The 24,954-nt window shown below is 43.3% G+C and overlaps 1 protein-coding gene across 1 annotated transcript; it reads left to right on the forward strand.

Annotated features, from left to right (window-relative positions):
- The first annotated feature begins 1,440 nt into the window (after positions 1–1,440).
- armc1 (armadillo repeat containing 1) lies at positions 1,441–10,653 on the forward strand. The gene is made up of 7 exons (XM_062985677.1): positions 1,441–1,610; positions 3,598–3,801; positions 5,164–5,255; positions 5,436–5,625; positions 5,774–5,890; positions 5,971–6,045; positions 8,019–10,653. The coding sequence occupies exons 2-7, from the start codon at positions 3,640–3,642 to the stop codon at positions 8,211–8,213; spliced, it is 831 nt and encodes a 276-aa protein (XP_062841747.1). The 5' UTR covers positions 1,441–1,610; positions 3,598–3,639; the 3' UTR covers positions 8,214–10,653.
- Positions 10,654–24,954: the final 14,301 nt, after the last annotated feature.

Genomic DNA, 24,954 nt, shown 5'->3' on the forward strand with positions numbered 1-24,954 from the left:
ACTCATTTTTTGAATCGAACAGCTGAGTCATTTTTCCCTCGCGTTGGCAGGTGGCTGTGGATCACCTATTTGACAACCTTCAAATGTGGGCGTGTCAATGAAATGAGTAAGTTGTCTATTGGTTGATGACAAGTGAAGGACAGCCCCATGGGCCAATCAAATGAGACTAGGTGCAGCATTTTGACAGACAGAATAATGGCATGCTTTTGTGTTGTGCTGATGCCAATGTATGGCATACATAATATATGAGATATCTACAATGCTGGTATATTATGTGAAATTAATGTATAGCAAGAGATGACATATATTTCTAATCTACAATCCACCTATAGTCTTACATCTGTGTCTGTATTTCTGGATCACCATTCAAAAATACAGCAGCAACATTGAGGACCGCATCTGATCTATTTGTACAAGCAGAGCACACAAAAATCTGATCTTGGCTTAGTCCTGGTTTAAAAAAAATGTTGTTTTCTATGTTAAGAATGCTAAGAAATGGACAAGTGAACATTTTACAGTGGACATTTTTCAAATGAGCAATTGTCACATATGGATGTGAAGCCTGTGGAGTGATGAAAGAGGCATTCTGGCTTTTGAGAACAAGTGCATCAGCAAACTGCTGAAAATCTAATGGAGAAGATTGATAACCACTGAGCAAGTTTACAAGATGACAGGACAGGTACTTACTCGTTACACAAGATTCATCAGTTTAAGTCTTGAATGTCAAACACAGACATGGACAATTTTGTATCCTCAATTCACCTCACTTGTGTGTCTTTGGAATGTGGGAGGAAACCGGACCTTCCGGAGGAAACCCACGCAGACATGGTGAGAACATGCAAACTCTACACAGAAAGGACCCACAGAGCTCCACCTAGGAATCAAACCAAGGACCTATATGCTGTGAGGACACAGTGCTACCCTTCGAACCACTGTGCCGCCCTGCCACCCTGCCAGAACAGAAAAGGAGCTACTGAACCACTTTAATTCCTATAAGTGAAGTTACTTTGGGCATGGCAGCATTGGAGGAGGACTCATTAAAGACTCTGTGTTTCTTTAATTTTCATCGGGATCAATAAAGTATCCATCCATCCATCCATTCATCCATCCATCTATGGAAGGCCTCAGAAGACGAGCAAGACCAAGATTGACAACATCAGGACTTGGATTGCTTTATCAGGGGCTACAATCTGTCAGGGAGCATTGGAGAAAGCTGAACCATCTGTGCAGCCAACCATCGCAAAGCAATAACAGTGTAGTGACATGATCAGTGGCGAGTTAACTGTTTTTACACACTAATAAATACATGAGTAGTAGACGCTAGGTTAAGAGTGGCCTTTAAGCTGCGCTTTTAGTAAAACCCTTTTCTATTGGACAGCTCGAGATTACGCAATAATCTGTCATCCAATCAGCGTTGGTAAAGTCAGGGCGTACTGTGTATTCCACTAAAGGGAACTGCTAAGAAATGGATAAGTGGATCTTTTCTAAATGAGCGACTGTCACGTATTTATTAAGTGTGTTTTGATGTTGTCATTCATTCACACACCACAATAGACCCACAGCGAGAGCAGCCGGGACTGTTTAAGGGCGTGAAGGCCGTCTAACTCCAGGTAACGTTAATGAATGCTTTCATGATAACCGTTAGCTTAGCATGTTAGCCTCCCTGTCCTGTCCGTGTTGTCTAGGTTATGCGTGGACAGAAGTGATCGTGGCATAACACTGCAGTCAAGGTGAACGGTTCTACACTTCAAAAATACTACATTTCAAACGCATTTTAATATATTTTAACCTGACGTGTAACAATACGCTGTTTTTGCGATAAAAAAAATCAGCTAACGTTCAACACTTCAATTCTCACACTAGCGTACTATGTAGTATGTAAGTGCGCTAGATTAACGGGTTTAATGTCTTCTAAGTATGCATACTATGTAATGCGGTAGTATGCTGATTAGACGTGTCAGTCAATAACATCTGATCATTACAGCTCTCATGCTGTGTACTGGGTCAAAAGTCCAAACCAAACCATTAAATATAGGACTAAACAATATGATTCATTGCAATATTGGGCTAAACAATATTATTTATTACAATATAGGACTAAACAATATGATTCATTGCAATATTGGGCTAAACAATATTATTTATTACAATATAGGACTAAACAATATGATTTATTACAATATAGGACTAAACAATATGATGTATTACAATATAGAGCTAAACAATCTAATTTATTACAATATAGGACTAAACAATATGATGTATTACAATATAGGACTAAACAATATGATTTATTACAATATAGGACTAAACAATATGATTTATTACAATATAGGACTAAACAATATGATGTATTACAATATAGGACTAAACAATATGATGTATTACAATATAGGACTAAACAATATGATTTATTACAATATAGGACTAAACAATATGATTTATTACAATATAGGACTAAACAATATGATTTATTACAATATAGGACTAAACAATATGATTTATTACAATATAGGACTAAACAATATGATTTATTACAATATAGGACTAAACAGTATGATTTATTACAATATAAAGCTAAACAGTATGATTTATTACAATATAGGACTAAACAGTATGATTTATTACAGTATAGGACTAAACAATATGATGTATTACATTATAGAGCTAAACAATATGATGTATTACATTATAGAGCTAAACAATATGATGTATTACATTATAGAGCTAAACAATATGATGTATTACATTATAGGACTAAACAGTATGATTTATTACAACATAGGACTAAACAGTATGATTTATTACAATATAAAGCTAAACAGTATGATTTATTACAATATAGGACTAAACAGTATGATTTATTACAATATAGGACTAAACAGTATGATTTATTACAATATAGGACTAAACAGTATGATTTATTACAATATAGGACTAAACAGTATGATTTATTACAGTATAGGACTAAACAATATGATGTATTACATTATAGAGCTAAACAATATGATGTATTACATTATAGAGCTAAACAATATGATGTATTACATTATAGAGCTAAACAATATGATGTATTACATTATAGAGCTAAACAATATGATGTATTACATTATAGAGCTAAACAATATGATGTATTACATTATAGAGCTAAACAGTATGATTTATTACAATATAGGGCGGGCAGCACGGTGGTTCGGTGGGTAGCACTGTCACCTCACAGCAAGAAGGTCCTGGGTTCGATCCCCAGGTGGGGTGGTCTGGGTCCTTTTTGTGTGGAGTTTGCATGTTCTCCCCGTGTCTGTGTGGCTGCAATCATGCCAATTTGTCACAGAGTGTCTGGCATCGTCACATCCATTCTCAAGCCCTAAACTATTTTAACTTTATATTATCTTTTAATAATGCATTATGATGTCTAAATATTGTGAATACCAGGTCTGTATTTTTTATATCGCTTAGTCGCTGGGTAACTTGAACTTCCATTTAAGCAGGCGTACATTTGTAGTGGCTCAAATCTGATCTTTTTATTTGACAGGATAAAAAGTGTGAACAGCAGGAACTTGCATGAAAAGAAATTCATATGCCAATTTGTCTGAACAGGCAGGTCAAACTTGTGTACATGGCAGTGCATGCGGCCACACCATGAGTGGGGAGCCGGACGCCTTGGCTGTGGTCAACCAGCTACGGGATTTAGCAGCTGACCCGCTGAACAGACGCGCTATTGTTGAAGATCAAGGTTGCTTACCGGGCCTGATCTTGTTCCTCGACCATCACAACCCACAAGTTGTCTACTCAGCATTACTGGTAAGAACATAAGAACTAATGCTTTTTATTTCTCAAAGGAAACGTCAGACTGATGTTGGCATTCAGCTTTCACATCATTTCAGCCTGACTGTATGCGGGTAACCTCGGGTGAAGTTTTTTCTTTTACACAGCTGGTTCAGTTTGGCAGCTTAACCTGTTTAGACTTGCGTTGGATGCAGCCCAAGTCAAAAAGAATTTAAACAGCAGATTGTATTTGATCAGAACATGACATTAGGGCAGAACATGAGGGCACAATCGTGATTGTTTTGATATTTTGCCAGGTCATTGCCTTAAACCTAGAGCTGGAGTGCATGCTTTTTTGTAAATGCATTTTATAACAGTAATAAATTATTAACATAGATTTGGCTCTTTCTCTTGAAGCTAAGTTAAATAAATATTTTTTACTAAATGCTGTTGTGCTGCTCCATCACTGCACTGGATCGGCGTAATGAATCAGTCATTAATAATAAATCATTCTCATACCAGCAGCATCTGATAAATCTGCGCTGTGCATTCCAGGAAAGTTGAGGTCATAAACATGCTGTTTATTAATCTCAATTAAACAGATCTTTATTCTTTTGACATTAATATAAATATCAGTTGAATATCAATATAAATAAGCCAGCTAGAATGGTAGGAGTCATTTATTAATATATTAATACTGAATCTGAGTCCAAGACATTTGATTCGATGCTTTTCATACCTTAATTAATCAGTATCTGTTTAAAGCACAGTACAACTGTGGCTTGTCCTCAAACATGCATGCACACACAAGGCTGGACAGGAAATAATAAACAAAATGCTCAGAAAGACAAAGGAAGTTCTCAATACAATGTGTTAATGTGAAAAGACTGTAAAAACCCGTTGTTGGGTGTGGCTAGGGCGCAGGGATTTGTTGGAATACAGATGGAAAGACTGATGCTACAAAGAAAGAAAGGAAAAAAACCCCGAAATATTTGAACACTGATTTTTTTGCCCCCTACTTTATTACCAGGGCAGTTGTAGCCTAGCGGTTAAGATACTGGACTAGTAATCGAAAGGTTGCTGGTTCAAGCTCCACCACTGCCAGGTTGCAAACTGTTGGGCCCTTGAGCAAGGCTCTTAACCCTCAATTGCTTAGACAATATATTGAGTCTAGTAATCCAGTCTGTTTGATTTAGTTTTCACTTCTTGTCCAGTACTGGTGTTAATGAAATGATATTTAATGTTACAATTGATATTTTATTTGTTTACCAATTGAAAAGCTTTTATACTAATATAGAGGTGATAACAGGTGGTTCTCAAAACCATTAACATGCATGTAAACACAGTGGTGTCTGATGTGTTTTTTGTGACCCCTGCTGAATGTGCTTGTCCCCCCAGGCGGTGCGCTATCTGGCAGAATGTCGTGCCAACCGGGAGAAGCTGAAGGGCGTGCTGGGCATGATGCTGAGCCTGCAGAATGTCATGCAGAAGTAAGTCGCTCTGTAAAAACGATCAAATACGCCAGGTCTGACCGCAAAGCAAAACGCTGACCGATGATTCGAGGCTTAACGTGGTGTGTCATGTTACGTCCTGATTTTAATACAATGTGTTTTTCCTTTTGAAACGTGAGCACGTGATGTTTATTGTGGACACTTTCTACCTCTCTGTAGAAGCACATCACCTGGAGAGACCAAGCTGCTGGCTTCAGAGATCTATGAGATCCTTCAAAACTCCAGCGACGCTGAAGCTGAGAAGGCGGAAGCGGCCGCCTCGTGTCGCCGTAAGGCTCAGTTCTTTCTGGGCGCCACCAACAAACGAGCCAAAACTGTAGTGCTGCAGATTGACGGCTTAGACGACACGGTAAGAATCAGCTTTTTATTTCTCGTTTTCCCTTCTATAGACATGGACTATGTAACATGAGCCCCAACAAGCTGGAGATGTTTTCTTAGAATGGTGTTCAGCTCCTGAGAATGAACCCATAGTTTCCGGTTTGTTAATTGTGTGACAGAGTCGGAGGGGCCTGTGCGAGGAGGCTTTGCTGAAAATCCGCGGAGTCATCAGCTTTACCTTTCAGATGGCCGTGAAGAGGTGCGTGGTCAGGATCCGCTCTGACCTCAAAGCCGAGGTAAGCTTGGGCTGATTTACCGTCGAACTGTTCTGTCCATTCCAACCTGGCCTTACCGAAACCCAACGTTTCGTCTGCAGGCTCTGGGCACGGCTATAGCATCAACCAAAGTGATGAAAGCCCAGCAGGTGGTCAAGGGCGAAGACGGCTCTGAGGTAAGCAAACACAACAGCCGTTTGGAGATCAGATTGTACTTGGTTAATCAAGTCAAAAGAATTAAAAGAAAGAAAAAAACCCACCCTGTTTTATTAAGGATTTCTACGCACAACATAGCCGAGCAATGAGAACGTATCTGTGCCCTTGTTCTATTCCATAGGCTTTCTTCAAAGATGAAGCATTTATGCATTTTGCCATATTATTTGTTGTCTTAGAAATAGAAACATTTAGGCCAGACCTGGGTACTGTATCTGGCTGTCCTACCAGCCCACGTGTGGTCAGTGGTAATTAAAAATAATACGTAAATAAGTGTGAATCCTCCACACAATACAGCTGTATTGCTTTTATTTTGAAGGGACTGCTATTTTGTTAGCCCTCAAAAATATCAGCTCACGTTTTTAACAAGACTTATTAAAAAAAAGACATGCAAATGAGGTTATTAGACTTCAAATTAAATAGCAGTAGCACTTTGTATAAAGTCCATTTAATGCTGGTCTACTGTAAAAACACTCACATTTTGTTTAGAATAGTTTTTGGAGATGTTGGTGTTTTTATCCTGTCTGCTTGACATTTTACTTGCCTCATTATGCGTGTAATGTGTATAAATCTCATGTGTATAAGATTTATATATAAATATGTTTTTATTTTTGTACTGTTGTGCAGTGGTGTGTATATTTAGTATATAATTGTGTATTTAATGTGTATATACGACACACCTCAAATTTCACACATCTTCACACTTGTGTTAATGAGATATGATAAAAATATGATTTAGTTTAATGTGGCTTCCTCTCTTACCTGTACAGCTTATCAAAACCATACAATTTACTGCTTATCTCTAATATAAAGAGATAAAGTCAATATTGAGCGAATTATGTTCAGCCTGTTGGTCTAACGTCATGTGGCGCTTTGGGAAATCAGTCGCCCACCCGGGTGTAGCCTGAAATGCACAATTAAATTGCACAATGAAAATATGAACTGGGCAGTGTTTTTGTTGGTCAGGCCACACGGGTTTTGATCATGTGTATTAATAAACAGAACTGACCTCTCTGGTAAAACTGGAGAGGCGCGTTCGAATTTGACCTGCTGTTCCTCTGTTATACAGCAGGTGGCGACATTGCTCGTTCCTCACTGTGTAGCTTGGCCTCAGTTCGCTCAAGCTAATATCTGACTAAACTTAAACTAAACTTAAAATACTTAATATTACTCATGTTTCAATGTTATTTTACTCCATTTCAATAAAATGTTGATATTTGTGCTCTGAGCAGTGCTGAACACCGTTTTAATGTCACTTTATACTTCAAACTAGTGTTAAAAGCACACAAGTTTCACCAGTAATGCTACAAAGCTAATATAAGCTAATATGAAATAGCAATATGCTCTACTTTACTGTGCACTGTTAGTTGTCATGTTTGGTGGTATATTTTTATGTTAGAATATGAATAAAAGCTGTGGTACATTTGATTTCTGAGGTGTATTTCATTTTCAGTCTTGCCTTGGAGTGTGGACCAGGTGTTAGCAATCAAAAATCACCTCTGAATTCTATCCCGTATAAATAAAATGAACAACTGGCCATGAATTAATGGGGATTAATTCATGGCCAGTTAGTGGGGATCCTAAATGCGAGGATTAGACAATTAAGAAGACTTAGACATGGCAGCACAATCCTTTTATTTTGGCCACAGCAAACATAAAGTGTACAGAATCAGATATGAACTCTTTGTGGACTCATAAATGTGGTTTATATTAGCTAATTCTTCATATTGTAACTAAAGACAGGGTATATAATCTTTGCATATCTTGCATATCACCATACAAAGCCATAGTCGTGCATCAGGATCTCATTTTCAAACATTAATACAGCATGGCCACACATTACTTCTATTTATACCAGATTTCACCAGCGGGGCTCAGTTATATTCCCTCGTTCATATTTGATTCGTCTGCGCTCGTGTCTTTGCCGCTTGTCTAGATGGTAATCCCACTCCAGGAGGATTCCAACATGGTGGTGGTGGAGCAGAACATGGACCTGCCCGAGTACCTCCCGGAGGACGAGAGCCCGTCTTCGGAGCAGCACAAGGCGGTGTCTCGGCTGGGCTCCATGCAGGACGGCATGGGCTGGCTGAACACGGCCACCAACTTCCTGTCCCGCTCCTTCTACTGGTGACCCGCGCAATAACCCCCGGCGAACACAGACACTACCCGAATCCTCCCGAAGCTCCCCGTAGCGTCCGCGTCACAAGAGACACCGAGCCGTAGAGCGACAAAGATGGCTTTCAGGACAAGCATCGACTCTAGCTGCTCTCTCTCTCTCACGTTCAGCTTTTCCTTCAGCTGGAAGTTGGTTTTAAAAGACGGTTTGGTTTGGTCCAGTTTTTTTCCTCCCTCATGGGTCCACGTCTCTGATGCCAGACGGCATTGTTATTTTGGAGACCGTCGGTTCTAGTCCAGGTTACAGTATGGTTTTGGGTCAGTTTTGTATGTTGCATGAAACTTGGGTGCTTTTTCTTTTCGTATACTTACTCTTACACTTACCCTTCATCCCATTTGTGTATTTTATGCCTGCTCTCTTACAAAGTGTGCTTACATTTCAACGCCTTCTTTTTTACATTTAATCATGGTATTTGTGAGTGCCTTTGGAATGTAGTTTTTTGTTTCGAAGTTCATTGGACACCTTCTAAGTCACAACCTGTGTCTTCATTCAGAAGTGGACAAATCACCAATTCACTAGCTACCCAGATCTGTTTTTGGTGCCCAAAACCCAAGCTAGAAAGATCAAACGAACAAGAATTTTGTCCATAATGACTACAAATATGTCCTGTTTGTTTTGCGTCAGATGAATTCCAGCAGAAATTGACCAAACAGAAATCCTGATAAACTCCTATGTTTTTTTAGATGTGGCATTGATCCTGGAGTACAGTAGCCGTACCTTTGATTGAACAGTGCAGTGCAGTGAAGTGTTCTGAAACTACTGGTACCTGTATTTTATGGCACACTATACTTTTATCTAACAACCATCATTGGCCAGGGATTAAAGCAGATGCTACCACTGACGATGGACTCTTCTTGCTTCAGAGCAATGCATGAGGGAGAAAATCTGGCCTACGCTAAAGTGTACAAAACCACAGCTGATTGCTGGGATCTTACTCGGCCATCGTGAGGACACCAGACCCACTGCAGACTGGTTTCCAGCTCTGTTTAGCCTTGTTTTACCTTCTGCCTTTTGGTCTGTGATCCGCGCCCAGGTTTTGGTTTAGAAATAATAGATATAATAATGCTGTGGAGACCTTTATCACGTTTTCCTATCTATTATGCTGACAGTTGTACACCCGGCTGTATGGATGTCCCAGTACGCCGCTGCATCCCCCGATTGTCTCGGGAGTGAGGTTGGAATGGCCGGACACGAGCGGCGGAGGAATACAGAATCGAATCGACTAGTCGAGAATAGTGTGATCATGTTAAGGCTGTTACGGCTCTCTGTAGGTATCCGCCACACTCGTTGGAGAAGGCGTGTGCCATCATGTAGCCCTTCTCGGCCAGTGACGGTGTCTTGCATGTTCATGCAGATATTTAAGGAAATAGATGCTTACCATGATACCCACTGTTGATACCCACTAATTCAAAGAGGTCCACTTGATTTTTGACTTTGTGCTGTATGTAAGTGGACGCATTCATGTTTTGTTTGTGGCTGAAACGGTTACAAAATTAGAAGGGTGTCCCAATACTTGTCCGTATTCCTCTCACCGACTAAGCCATTCAGAACGTAAAATTCTGTACTACTTCTGGCTTGTCCATCCATGTCCGAGGCTGGTGATTTGTCCACTCCTGTTCCCTATTATTCCTACTCGCACGTTACATTCTTTTAATGTCCTGCATATTCATGCAGATATTTAAGCAAATGGAAGAACCACCACCACCACCACCACCAGCACTGGCTGCTGTCATTTCATCTCAGACCTCATGGCCACCCCTGCACCCTATGCATGCGGAAAAGGGGGAAACATGACGCACTATTGCTCCTGACGCTACGTGCCAAGCTCGGTCATGACCACTCTAAAGCGCATCACTGTAGATCTGACCTGCTCTTGTATAGTGTTTTTTTTTCCCTGCTTAGGTTTTCCTTCACATTTTAATACAAGTATTAGAAATATAACAAGCCATACAGATACAAGTTTCATTGGCGCCTTTTCTCCACTTAAATTCACGCTCGGATCAGCGCCTGCATGCGAAAGTCTGCAAAAATGACTTACACAACAGCAAATCAACAGCATTAGCAGTCCCACCTCTCGAGTACCTGAACAAAGAAAAGTCGACAGTGTTATATTTAAACGCAGCATTTTTTTCACGTGCACAGTTGTTCCTTTTGTGCTTGGGTTATTTTTTACTTTTAAAAAATCATAGTTTAGTTACGTAGTGAAGAGTTTTGCTTTTTAGATTCACCACAATGAACTTCCATGCCATCAGGAAGGCTGTTAGACTGTTTTGTGTAGACTGGATGTTGAAGCTTCACCTGTACAGTGTACGTCTGCTGTGTGTAAAGAATCTCACACCACTGAGACTCATCGCCTGTTCACATTAATGACATTTATTAAATAGATTAAAGAATACGCCTATCGTGTGTGTGCGTGTTTTTTTTAAATATTTCGGCTGCTTCCGTATGTGTCGCCACACTGGATGCCCCTCCTGACGCGACCCTCCTATTGTTATCCTGGTTTGAGGACCGGTCAGGATGTAAGCCTCCCAATGGCTAGGTTGTTCATCCATCCACTCATTGTCCATACAGACACCTGACTGGCCGACAGCACTGCTGAGACATCGCATCGCCCTTCTGCATATAGGGCTGCGTAGTTACGACCTAGTCAAAACACCCATGTTTCTTGCACCCCTGTCTGCCATCTGGACTTCAATGCGATGGCAAAAGATCCACCAGTCAAGATAATCCTGTTCTCCCCAAGAACGGGGCAGCCGGGCACATTCACTGAGCATCTTTCCTGAGGAGCAAGTGGCACCAGGATGCCTGTAAGACCAACCACAGCGCATCATACAGAAGAAAAAAAATAACCTGCAGATATGTCCAGGTCCCAAATAACACAGGTGTCTTGTGGAGTACATGTCTGGGAAGGTCAAAGACGGCCAGCACCCGAACAAGCCGGTTTCACTGAGCTTACCATTAGACTGTGGCTAATATAATGAAACCCACTAACTGGAAGGGGGACACTGGATTTTTGGCCTTGGCTTGTGCTGTATGTACCTGGACATTAAGGACCACTGTCCATGTTGTGTGACTGTCTTTAGGAAACGTTCATGTTAAACTGTTAAACTTCATACTTGCTGGTTTAAAGTACTGAATGTTATTTAAAGTACTGTGTGAAAATCAGGTGTGCAGTTCTGAACTCGGCTAATTAACGCTACCGACACATTCGCTTGGCTGCTATTGTGAACAGCAGGGGAGCTGGAAAGAAGTAAAGAAGCGCTGGCTTTATTTCTCATGACTGACCCGTTTCACTGAGCAAACTTCAACGTGGGCTTATGCGCCTCTACTGCTGCAGACCTCCAATCCCGACCTGGGAGATCCGCAACCTTCACACGCCTTGATCTGGACCAGGTGGGTTCATATGGGGATCCGTATCTCGGACTGCGCTCATTGTGTAGATCCATCAGTCAGCCAGCAGAGGTCGTAACTGCAGCACTTGTGAGGAATCCCTTTGTCCCGCACTCTCTCTTTCGGATGAGCCAATCGTTGTCTGTGTAGGCGCCCTGGCCAGCCAATAGCGGAGCTGAGATGTTAGCATTGGTGGGCTAGAGAACAGTATACATCTAAGACACGATTCATTGAGCCCTGTTGCTTAGGGGTCCAGGTTTTGTGCTCTTTACACCCTTTTGCATCTCACTGCAAATGCCTATGATATCATTGATCTCATCCGTTATCAGTTCCAGCTTTGTTTAAGCCTTGTGTGAATTATTTTTAGGCATTGTGTGAATTTGGACATACTCAAGACTCCATACTGGAACAGGAACGGCCCTTCCCTAAACTCTTGCTGCAAAGTTTCCTTTATAGTATATGGAACCATATAATTTCCTTTCTATAACTGATTAATTACACCTGTTACCAATTGTTCTGGCTGATCCCAGTGTTTTTATTTTACGGCACCCCCTGGACCCAGAGTGTTAGGGGCCTTTATCAAGGGCACAACAGTGTCTGCTTGGCAGAGCTGGATTTCACATCCACAACCTTTCAACGAATGATCCAAGATGTGTTGCCCTTGGATGGATTGCCAATCTGTGTCTAGTTATTCTTGGCAATGCAGGACTCACTGCGACCTTGACCCGACCCCCCTAAATGAATAGAAAAAGCTTCACGTGATAAATAATTCAATTATTGAAGTATTAAATTTGCCACGTTTGCTGTTGGCGCTGACGGACCTGCGGCGGCGCCTCTCTCGTCCTCTCGCCTTTTTTGGCAGGTCGGTCGAGGAAACCCTTCCAAAATCAGGGCCGAGCGCAGACAGCTGCAGGGAAATCCATCAATCTTCCCGACGTGCCACGACCCTGTGGAGTCCAGCAGAGTCGCTCCTTCACCTCCGCTTCGCCCGGCGGTTGCTGCAGCACCGGCCCCTCCAGCGGCCGCTGAAGTAGGTCAGGGTCTTCGGTGGGGATTTGATCCTGGAAGACCTGCTCGTGGCCTGAACGCAGGGCCCATATGGAGTCAGGGTCCATATGCCCGGTACAGTAGGGAAGGGGGGTGGGGGCAGGATGGCTCTCAGTCAGGGAATGCGTGTCCAAATTGTTGGTCTGTCCTGGAGAGGGACGGTGTGTAGTTTGTTTAATTCGCCACTAGGGGGTGTTAATGTGCTGTGTATGAATTTTGAAGGGTAGCATGACCACACAGTACCACCAACATTAATGCTGGGCAGTCCTGTATAGTTGTTGTTGTTATTATTATTATTGTTATTGTTATTATTATTTATTTAAAGAAACAGTATACAGTAAACTTAACAGTGTACATAATATATATGAACATATTACCAAAATATGATTTAACATTAATACAATAATAAACACTATACACCAATCAGACATAATATTATGACCTCCTTTTGCTGCCAAAACAGCCCTGACCCATCGAGGCATGGACCCCACCAGGCCCCTGAAGGTGTGCTCTAGTATCTGACACCAAGATGTCATCAGCAGATCCTTTAACTCCTGTAAGTTGCGAGGTGTGGCCTCCATTGGATTGAGATCTGGGGAATTTGGAGGCCAAGTCGACACCTCAAACTCATCGTTGTGCCCCTCAAACCGTTCCTGAAGCATTTTCGCTCTGTGGCAGGGGGCATCATCCTGAAACTAGCGCGATGCTGAGGATCTGCTGAATTGATGGCACAAATCTCTACCCACTAGGCTATCACTGCCTACTGCCGGACCAGACGTGTTTCAGTCTGAGACGTCGCCCGAAGCCCTCTGAGAAAGCGTGGACGTGCATTGGGAAACCGAGCGTATCCAAATCAAGACGAGACATTTCCGAATTGTACTAAATTCCCTCCGCTCTGGTTCCGCTGCCGGCTCTCTGGTTCCTCTGATACTTCCTACAGATAGCAGATGGAAGAAAGCGCTGGACGTCTCCAAACACCTGCCAGAAACGTTGGATCGTTGGTCCATTCGGATTCGGACGCTTGAACTGACTTGTATTGAATGGAGAAATGTAAATGTTTGTCTTTATTAGGGCGTGTTCACATGAGAAGCACTTGGCCTGAGCGCTGCAGTAAAACGTCATCAAAGTGTGAATATGAGACGAATCCGCATTAGTGTGGAATAACCATCGTCTGAAAGTTCCACATGTATCTGTGTTTAGCTGGATTTTCCTCGCTGTTTCACTTTTAAACTTGTGTTACAGCTCGAGGTTCTGAGAAATTGTGAGAATCAGCTTCTCCGAGTGTCTTATAAAGCTTAACGTGGTTTAATGCACTACAACGCACTGGTTTATGCACTAGGTACCTATAGGACAATTCAGTGTCTCCAATTAGCCTGGCTGCATGTTTTTGGACTGTGGGTGGAAACCAGAGACACAGGGAGAACCGGGAATCGAACCCAGGACCTTCTTTTTTTTATTTTTTAATGCATTTTCTCCCCTTTTTCTCCCCTTTAGCGCGTCCAATTGCCCAATTGCATCGTGCTTCCTCTCTGCCTATGCCAATCTCTGCTCTGACCGAGGAGATCGAAGCTAATCCACGCCCCCTCCGACACGTGGGCAGCAAGCCGCATGCATCTTATCACCCACACATTGACGAGTGTTGCGCCACCTAGCGTTGTGTACGGAGAGACACACCCTGACGGCACTCTTTCCCGTCTCTGTGCAGGCGCCTCTAATCAGCCAGCAGAGGTCGTAATTACACCAGTCTGACAGCGAGAGACCCATATCCGGCTTAGTCAAAACTGTGAGCCCAGTGCAGCAACAATCCATAGGAAACCCTAGACATGGCTGATCTGAGGTGCGAGTGCCAGTCTGATTTTGGTCTGAAAAGAAAACTACGCCCCCGTTAGCGCGGAGCTCCCGTCCCGGCCACCATGCTCGCCACTAAATTACACCCCGAGCGCTGCGGAGAAATGATGTGACACCTGTAATTTATGTCAGATAACTTTTAGGGACCTAAAACCGGCGAGATCGGATGCAATCAGTCTCGGGCGCCGGGGTCCGGCGCAGATTTAATTGAGACATTTTTCTTCATCGCGAGGGCCGACAGAGCGGGGTGCGTGGTATAGTGTTAGTGTCTTTAAATGACTGGAAATGTGGGGTCAGTACCCCAGATGCGAGAAGGTCGTAAGACAGGAGGAGAGAATCTGATCCGGCTAAGTGACACGGTGGTTGTTTAAATGGGGGTGCTTATACCCCTCGGCGGTTACAAGGGAGGTAGTTTAAAAGGAAGCTGTTATATTGAAATATTATTGAACACCAGAGCCAGTGTTATGGTGGGGGTCTGATAACATGGGGGGGTCTCGGTCAGGTCAGGTCAGGAATGTAGCCACAAAGTGCTTTCGTAGAGCTTTTTAGGTTCATACAGTGTGTGAGCTTTTCCTCAGGTCTTTTTCCTCTTATAAACACTGTAAGGTCAAAAATATGTGGACACCCCTAATTATATAATTATATAATAATATCCATCCATCCATTCACATCCACCATCCATCAATCCATCCATCCATCCATCCACGTATACCATCCATCCATCCATCCATCCATCCACGTATACCATCCATCCATCCATCCACGTATACCATCCATCCATCCATCCACGTATACCATCCATCCATCCATTCATCCATCAATCCATCCATCCATCCATCCACGTATACCATTCATCCATCCACGTATACCATCCATCCATCCATCCATCCACGTATACCATCCATCCATCCACGTATACCATTCATTCATCCATGTATACCATCCATCCATTCATCCATCCATCCATCTACGTACACCATCCATTCATCCATCCATCCATGTACACTTCATCCATCCATCTACGTACACCATCCATCCATCCACGTATACATCTATGTACACCATCCACCCATCCTTTCTCCTCTTATAAACACTATAAGGTCAAAAATATGTGGACACCCCTTCTAATTATGGACAAACAAATATAAATATAATAATATCCATCCATCCATCCATCCATGTACACCATCCATCCTTCTACAAAAACCATCCATCCAGCCATCCATCCATCCAGCCATCCATCCATCCATCCATCCATCTACGTACACCATCCATCCATCCACGTATACCCTCCATCCATCCATCCATCCATCCATCTACATACACCATCCATCCATCCATCCATCCATCCTTCCATCCATCCATCTATGTACATCATCCAACCATCCTTTCTCCTCTTATAAACACTATAAGGTCAAAAATATGTGGACACCCCTTCTAATTATGGACAAACATATATAAATATAATAATAATATCCATCCATCCATCCATCCACGTACACCATCCATCCTTCTACAAAAACTATCCATCCAGCCATCCATCACTGGACTGAAAATCACACCGTTCCCTCCCAGACACTAGGGGCTGCTGTTGCAGCGTCAATCCAACCAATCACAAATTGACTCTATTTGTGACCATACAATCATACAAGTGCTATCAGTTTATTACTTGTTGGCAATGTTAGCCTCAAAGCTAGCTTCTAGCTCTGGCTTTAGACACCAAATTATAGAGCAGCTCCTGCTCGACTGTGCTATTGTGACTATAATATCTTTTGTGTGTGTGTGTGTGAGGGGGGTACATCACTATTGCGACTCTGTAGTATCCCGACTCTGATTCCACCCCCCCCCAGCTTTGCTAATAAAATGTGTGAACACAGGAGCTGATAATAATTGTAGCTTCAGCTCATTACGTCTCCCAGATGATTTGGAGCCGTCAGCACGGTGTAAGCGGGGGCGCCGCGGTCCGACACATCCACCTCAGCTCAGCGACGCCGTTGGCTTCCCGGCCCCCGACCGGCGAGATGAAATATCGTCAGCGAAAATTAAAAGGTCCCCGTGTCAGAATAATTCATGATATGCATATCTTCCGCCGCTGATGAAAACCCCGATATGTGGATTAAGGCGGATAATAAAAGCGATCAGGCCGCGGTTAAACTGTTAAACTGTTTCGGCGGCGGAGACGTCCGTCGTGTCAGGGTCAGAGGGGGGAAGGGGGGGGGTCCAGGCCGCTCCACTTCCATATCCCACCTGCGATTTGAATATTCTCGGCGTAATTGTCCTAAAACGTCCCGTCGGCGGATCTGCCGGACGCCATTACGGCTCCGCGACACGGCGTGACATTCGAATCCCCCCCGAATGACAGGTTATTAGAACCCCGGAGCGGGCGGCATGTAATTAAGCGGCGTAACTCTGACCTGGAATGGGGAGCGATGGCAGGATGGTAATGGAGGGAAATGAAGCAGGCGCGCGTTGGAAGCGGCGTCCCTCCGCCATCGCCGGGGATTATTTTACTCTCGCTCTCACCGGGTTCATGTTCGTAACGGCCTGTCATAAAGATGTTAGGAGAGTGCTGAGATTTCTGACCGGGGGGTTACGGGATCACCGCGCCGCTCGTCTGATCGCTCCAGACGTGCTGATGGGACCGGACGATTTCTCGGACTGTTGGGTTGACTTGATGTGAGGAAATTTGCTGACCGGAAGAGGAAAATCTGAAAGCGACGACTTCTTGATTTGATTTCTTTTGTGTTCTGCAACTTTTCAGAGAAGTTTTAGTCCTGGAAAAAGAAAACACCCTGGGTGGCACAGTGGTAAAGTAACCTATCCCACTACTGCTGAGATGTGGGGATCCCTGCTTCGATTATCAGTGGTGCTATCGACCAGTCAAGATTGGCTAATGTCCATGTGTGTGTGGGAAGGTGGTGGCCGAAACAGCCTAGCCATTGAAAGTAAGGCCGAATATACCCTATATAAATGTGATCAGGGTCTCCAGCAGCGGAAGACGAATTGGCTACATTAAACTGGGAGAAAGGAATAAATGCATAAATAAAATAAGGGCTAAAGGGCATCTCTGTGTGGCCGAAACAGCCAAGCTCTCAGTGCTGGTCCCAAGCCCTGTCTCAGGAAGGGCACCAGATGTATAAACTGTGGCAGGTCTGGTATTCGGACCAGATCCGCTGTGGTGACGGCTAAACATGGAAGCAGCCAAAAAAAAAAAGCATCTGATGGTGTTCCAAATACTATAATGTCATTTATCCTTGTCGCAAGGTCTAGGGCCATATAAATAAGGCAAGATTGCACTAAACGTACTACAAAGTATGTGGAACAGTGGTCTCTTTGCCAAGGTCAGGAAGAAACCCTAATACACACAGAGTCAAAAAAGGGACCTCTGTACCCATAATGGTACCCATAACTACAGCAAGTGATGATCAATGTTTTAGACGTTCAGTTACAACGTTCTGGAAGAGAGACTGAGATGGTCTGAGCATGTGCAGACCAGGGATGAGAGTTATTACCTAAGAAGGGTGCTGAGGAGATGAAAAAGGCCAAAGAGGAAATTGTGGAGGACCTGCAGACGGTTGGGGTGACACAGGAAGATGGAATGATCCGCTGTAGCCACCCCTGACTTAGTCATAGCCGATTGTATCTGCTAAACACTGATAAGACCAAAACTCACGCTGATCCTAACCAGGGTCGCAGGGGGTGCTGGAGCCTATCCCAGCTCTCAATGGGCTCCAGGCACACAGAAACACCCTGGACAGGGTGCCAGTCCATCGCAGGGCAGAAGACCGGGACTCAAAGGCTCAAAAGCTAAAATATTTTTACTCAGGGGCACGTACGGTGTGTTTTTATTATTTTTTTACATTTTTTATTATCCAGACACTGAATCCTCTTTGCGGCCACTGTACAGTGGTGGGATGGCACATTTTGAGTGTTTTTTTGAACCTGCACATGACTCCGCTTGCATTCCACCTCAGTTTAAAGTGAGCTTTGATGTTGTGTAACGTTTCCTTCTGTTGCAATAACCCCCTCGTATAATAGATTTGTCTGCGCCCACCTACACGAAGCGAGGAGAGCCGGTACAGAAGAGTGAGAGCGAGCGTTCTGGCTTCGTTTCCGGCCTTTTGCTTTCGAACACTTTGACGAGCACCGGCATCCATCTGCTGCCTCCATTTCTCCAACTGATGTGTGAACGTGACGTAGGGGGTAAATATTCAATTTGTGTCCTTGTTATTGGTGATACGTGGAATCCTGTACGTGCCGAGGCCCTGGATTCCCAGCTCAAACGTATTAAACTCAATGGACATCAGAGGTAACAAAAAGGTAATCTCTCTCTCTCTCTCTCTCTCTCTCTCTCTCTCTCTCTCTCTCTCTCTCTCTCTCTCTCTCTCTCTATATATATATATATATATATATATATATATATATATATACAGTGTATCACAAAAGTGAGTACACCCCTCACATTTCTGCAGATATTTAAGTATATCTTTTCATGGGACAACACTGACAAAATGACACTTTGACACAATGAAAAGTAGTCTGTGTGCAGCTTATATAACAGTGTAAATTTATTCTTCCCTCAAAATAACTCAATATACAGCCATTAATGTCTAAACCACAGGCAACAAAAGTGAGTACACCCCTAAGAGACTACACCCCTAAATGTCCAAATTGAGCACTGCTTGTCATTTTCCCTCCAAAATGTCATGTCACCTGTTAGTGTTACTAGGTCTCAGGTGTGCATAGGGAGCAGGTGTGTTCAATTTAGTAGTACAGCTCTCACACTCTCTCATACTGGTCACTGAAAGTTCCAACATGGCACCTCATGGCAAAGAACTCTCTGAGGATCTTAAAAGACGAATTGTTGCGCTACATGAAGATGGCCAAGGCTACAAGAAGATTGCCAACACCCTGAAACTGAGCTGCAGCACAGTGGCCAAGATCATCCAGCGTTTTAAAAGAGCAGGGTCCACTCAGAACAGACCTCGCGTTGGTCGTCCAAAGAAGCTGAGTGCACGTGCTCAGCGTCACATCCAACTGCTGTGTTTGAAAGATAGGCGCAGGAGTGCTGTCAGCATTGCTGCAGAGATTGAAAAGGTGGGGGGTCAGCCTGTCAGTGCTCAGACCATACGCCGCACACTACATCAAATTGGTCTGCATGGCTGTCACCCCAGAAGGAAGCCTCTTCTGAAGTCTCTACACAAGAAAGCCCGCAAACAGTTTGCTGAAGACATGTCAACAAAGGACATGGATTACTGGAACCATGTCCCATGGTCTGATGAGACCAAGATTAATTTGTTTGGTTCAGATGGTCTCAAGCATGTGTGGCGGCAATCAGGTGAGGAGTACAAAGATAAGTGTGTCATGCCTACAGTCAAGCATGGTGGTGGGAATGCCATGGTCTGGGGCTGCATGAGTGCAGCAGGTGTTGGGGAGTTACATTTCATTGAGGGACACATGAACTCCAATATGTACTGTGAAATACCGAAGCAGAGCATGATCCCCTCCCTCCGGAAACTGGGTCGCAGGGCAGTGTTCCAGCATGATAATGACCCCAAACACACCTCTAAGACAACCACTGCTTTATTGAAGAGGCTGAGGGTAAAGGTGATGGACTGGCCAAGCATGTCTCCAGACCTAAACCCAATAGAACATTTTTGGGGCATCCTCAAGCGGAAGGTGGAGGAGCGCAAAGTCTCGAATATCCGCCAGCTCCGTGATGTCGTCATGGAGGAGTGGAAAAGCATTCCAGTGGCAACCTGTGAAGCTCTGGTAAACTCCATGCCCAGGAGAGTTAAGGCAGTTATGGGAAATAATGGTGGCCACACAAAATATTGACACTTCAGGAACTTTCACTAAGGGGTGTACTCACTTTTGTTGCCGGTGGTTTAGACATTAATGGCTGTATATTGAGTTATTTTGAGGGAAGAATAAATTTACACTGTTATATAAGCTGCACACAGACTACTTTTCATTGTGTCAAAGTGTCATTTTGTCAGTGTTGTCCCATGAAAAGATATACTTAAATATCTGCAGAAATGTGAGGGGTGTACTCACTTTTGTGATACACTGTATATATATATATATATATATATATATATATATACAGTATATACAGTATATATATATATATATATATATATATACATATATACATATATATATATATATATATATATATATACAGTATATACAGTATATATATATATATATATATATATATATATATATATATATATATATATATATATATATATATGTATATGTAGAGAGAGAGAGATTTTGTCGTGTTTAGCTTTGGTTAGACTTGGGAGGCTACAGCTCATTCACTCATTCATTGTCTATGTTGCCACCTCTTTATCCTGATCAGGGTCACAATTCACTGGCCAAAATTCAGGAACCACCTTGGACACATCGCCAGTCCATCACAGGACTAGGGGTGGGTTTATAAAATCGATTTTTCGATTCGAATCGATCTTTACTTGAACGATCCGATATCGATTCATATAAACGCGAGATCGATCTTTTAAATACGCCCCTTTTTACGGTGCACACGGAAATCTGTCACCCCCTTTAATTTCGCGTGACCAGCCAGTGTTTTTTCATGCAACGAGATCTGACCTGCACATCAGTTCAGCATGGCAGAAGCTCAAGTTATGACCACTACACAACTCTTTGCACTGATTTTCGCTCGGCGACGGGTCGGCGCTGGATTCGGGAGGAACTCGGTGTTCGCTCTGCGATCAAAACTCGGCTCTCGATCGATGTGAGAAACAGCGAGGGGAAACACAGGGGGGAGGTTGTAAACAGGTGGTGGAGCGCAATATAGTTTCTATCAGAATACATCAGCACACGAGAGTTTTACAGTATTTCTGACCTGATCGGTCTCTACAAAACAAAATATTTATTAACCTCCAACTCACTATAGAACAAGCCATGCTGCTCGTGTTGCCAAATCCACTCAGATTCATTTATTTCATCAGCGCACAAACTTTGATCTCTCGCTACTTGTTGATGTGCATGTTTGGACGTGGTATCATTAAACCTTACATCACGTGTGTTTTCGTGTATTATAATAATAAAAAATGAATGTTACTGTTTCCTGTTTTGGATTAATTATTTATGTAAACAAAATACACAAATATTTTTAATAATGAGTGTTTTTTGTACAATTATCACATTCGTTCTCTGAACATCTGTACATATTTAAACAAAACCTGTTAATGTAACTCAAATATGCCTAAATGTGTTGAATCGAAATTGAATCGAAAATCGAATCGAAGATCGAATCGAATCGTGACCTTGTGAATCAGAATCGAATCGATCCAGGAAATTAGTGGCGATACCCAGCCCTACACAGGACACACACACACACACACACACACACACACACACACACACACACAAAGTGCAATTTAGTATCTAACCGCTCCACCTAGGAATCGAACCCGGGACCTTCCTGCTGTGAGGCAACAGTGCTACCCACCGACCCACCCTGCTGGACATTATGAGTTTGCTTTTATTGTCTTTTTGATCAGTTGGGCCTGTTTAGCTTAGGCTGTGTAAACTTTGTAGTTCACTTTCTATTTTTTTTTTTTTATCTGACCAGATTGCCAGTCCCTGCTGCTCTACTAATAAGATTTATATTAGCAGTGGCTTCTTCCTTGCAACTCTTCCATTAATGTGTTATCCTTTTGGTGTAACACATATTACATCATGGTTTATGAACACATTTGAGCTATAAATGATTTCTCGATTTTTTTTATGATTAAACTGCACAGCACCCATGGAGCCGAGAGGGTTAAGCGCCTTGATGAAGGACCTGACAGTGGCTGCATGGTATAGCCAGGTTTCAACCACATAACCTTCTGATTGATAGTCCAAAGCTCTTCCCACTAGGTAACCACTGTTCTCTAAATCTGTGCTGCTATATAAATCGATCTCCAACTTATTTTTATGCTCCTAAAGCACTATTCAGATTTTTTCTGTGAACGGGTTCTACCATATGGAAAGACCTCACAAAGATGGCCTATTAGTTTATGTTAAGTAATTGAAAACAGCTGATCTACCAATTCCTGTACACTGGTCACATGGTGCACTGTATACTCTTTAAGGTCACCGTAAAGTGGTCAGATGGCACATCTGCCCATGCCGAAGCTCATTCTAAGTTGGCGTTCGCTAATCCTGCGTGCCACAGGCCGTTCTATTGTGTGGAAGTGGCAGGGCTGGCGAACAGAAGGTCTGTTGTCTCTGCGCGCTCTCTCGCCGAAACCCACCCCCTCACCCCCCTCTCATAACGGCGGCAGATGGCTCCCGATGAATCCTTCATAATCATGTCAGGACGGCTCCTCCGATCCCAATTCATCTTTTTAAGCACATTTCATCAGACGCAGAATTACACAAAGACGAAGGCGGCCACCAGACGCCAAAAGCACACAAGCGCCGCGCGTTCCTCGTCTGTAAAAGCTCTCAATCACGTCTGCGCGCACTTTCAGATCAAGTCTGAACTAAACATTTAAATATAAAGTATTTCTAAATATTCCAGTTCATCTTTTTGTATTATTTTGGTTTGGGGTTCTTCGCCCCCCCTCCCGGCGTGGCGTCTGCCTCCTCTCCGCGTGCCACCTCGTTAATTGCGGATCAGGTGAAGTTTGTTGCACCTCATTTCAAGGTCACGCGCCACTAGGACTATTTTCCGGAATCAAAGGGCACGTAATTTCACACCGCCGCACTCCTCATTAATCCCTCCTGAGTGGGTGCTTGGGGAGTTCCGGATCGCGGGTTTGTTTGGATCCCGTTTTCTGACTCGTTGGCTCTCGGCCCCCCTCCGCGGAGACGTTAGAACCCCGGCACCCGGGACGCTCAGGCTCGTGTTTTCCGTCCTTGCCCTGTTAGGAGGTGAATTATGAGGCTCGGAATCGGACCCTGTCATCATCCGAGTCCCTCTTACTCCCCGCCAAGCGACTTTATTTACATTTATTAAATAAAATGAATAAAAACGAAACATTCTGACCTGAATCAGAAGCTGTTAGAATAAGATTAGTTCTCATGGGGTCTGTCTGAAAACCTAGTGAGCTGTCTTGCTCCCTACTGCCTACCTAGGCAGCCTAAGTAGTGAGGATACTAATAAGACATCGACTCATAGGGCAGATTATTTAGACGCACTACTTTATTTAGACAGCGATTGCTGTATTGCTGAGATCTGGGGATCCAGGGTTAGAATCTCAGCGATGCTATCAGCCGATTGGGTGTCTGCACAGACGGGGACACGATTGGCCTACGAAACAGCCTAGCCACTGGGAGGTGCACTTGTCAGTGCGCTCTCAGTGCCAGTCCCAAGCCTGGAAAAGCTGGGATAGGCTCCAGCATCCCCCCCACCGCGACCCTAATTGGATAAGCGGTTAAGAAAGTGACAAAGCTCCACCCACCGCACTGCTATATAATTCTGTCCCTAACTTATTTTTATGTTTCTTAGACATTATACTAAATTGTTCTGGGGACAGGTTCTACCATACTGACAGACCTCACAAAGATGGGCTATTAGTCCTATGGGCTATTAGTTTTTACCTCACTCACTCACTTCCTTAAGCGCTTATTCAATCATGGTCGCTTGGGGGGGGTGCTGGAGCCTATTCCAGCTTTTCAATGGGCGCAAGGCACACAGTAACACCCTGGACGAGGCGCCAGTCCATCGCAGGGCAGACACACACACACATACACACACCCATTCACCTATAGGGCAATTCAGTGTCTCACGTTAACCTGACTGCATGTTTTTGTACTGTGGGAGGAAACCGGAGCTCCCGGAGGAAACCCACGCAGACACGGGGAGAACATGCAAACTCCACACAGAAAGGACCCGGACCGCCCCGACTGGGGATCGAACCCAGGACCTTCTTGCTGTGAGGCGACAGTGCAACCCACCGAGCCACCGTGCCACACCTGTTTTTACCTAAAAATTGAAAAAAACAACAAAAAATTAATTAATTAATTCAATTTAAAATGACTTTTATGTTAGAAATGTTAGAACTTGAGATAATAAAATATAAACGATAGTTGAGGAGGTGCAAAGTTAGCAATATTCTAATCAGAAACATTGACGTGATCTTCGCTCAGTGTCATTTTTCGCATTATTCTACACGTTAATCCGCCGCCTTGCATAACAATAAAATCTTTCTATTATTTATTTCCATCTCACACTAATTTCCACTTTTCACTTCTTTTCTTTCACCCCCCCAAACTTTTGTTGTTCTATGAATAATTTATAAACCAAACTCCAGCTCTTTCATTAACCCGAACCAACAATTTGCAAATTTATGGAAGCCGCTAATTACACCCCTTATTCACCATGACTGTGATATTAAATATTCATAAACGTGTGATTATTGTCTCTGATTTGTCTGGAGTTTTG

This window comes from Trichomycterus rosablanca, chromosome 23 (genome assembly GCF_030014385.1).
Source record: "Trichomycterus rosablanca isolate fTriRos1 chromosome 23, fTriRos1.hap1, whole genome shotgun sequence".
NCBI classification, from domain to species: domain Eukaryota; kingdom Metazoa; phylum Chordata; class Actinopteri; order Siluriformes; family Trichomycteridae; genus Trichomycterus; species Trichomycterus rosablanca.

Bases quoted from the DNA above. Each gene is read 5' to 3' on its own strand.
- armc1 (XM_062985677.1), top strand. From the start codon at position 3,640: ATGAGTGGGGAGCCGGACGCCTTGGCTGTGGTCAACCAGCTACGGGAT. The intron at 3,802-5,163 runs GTAAGAACATAA...TTGTCCCCCCAG, and splicing joins TTGTCTACTCAGCATTACTG to GCGGTGCGCTATCTGGCAGA. The intron at 5,891-5,970 runs GTAAGCTTGGGC...TTTCGTCTGCAG, and splicing joins GCTCTGACCTCAAAGCCGAG to GCTCTGGGCACGGCTATAGC.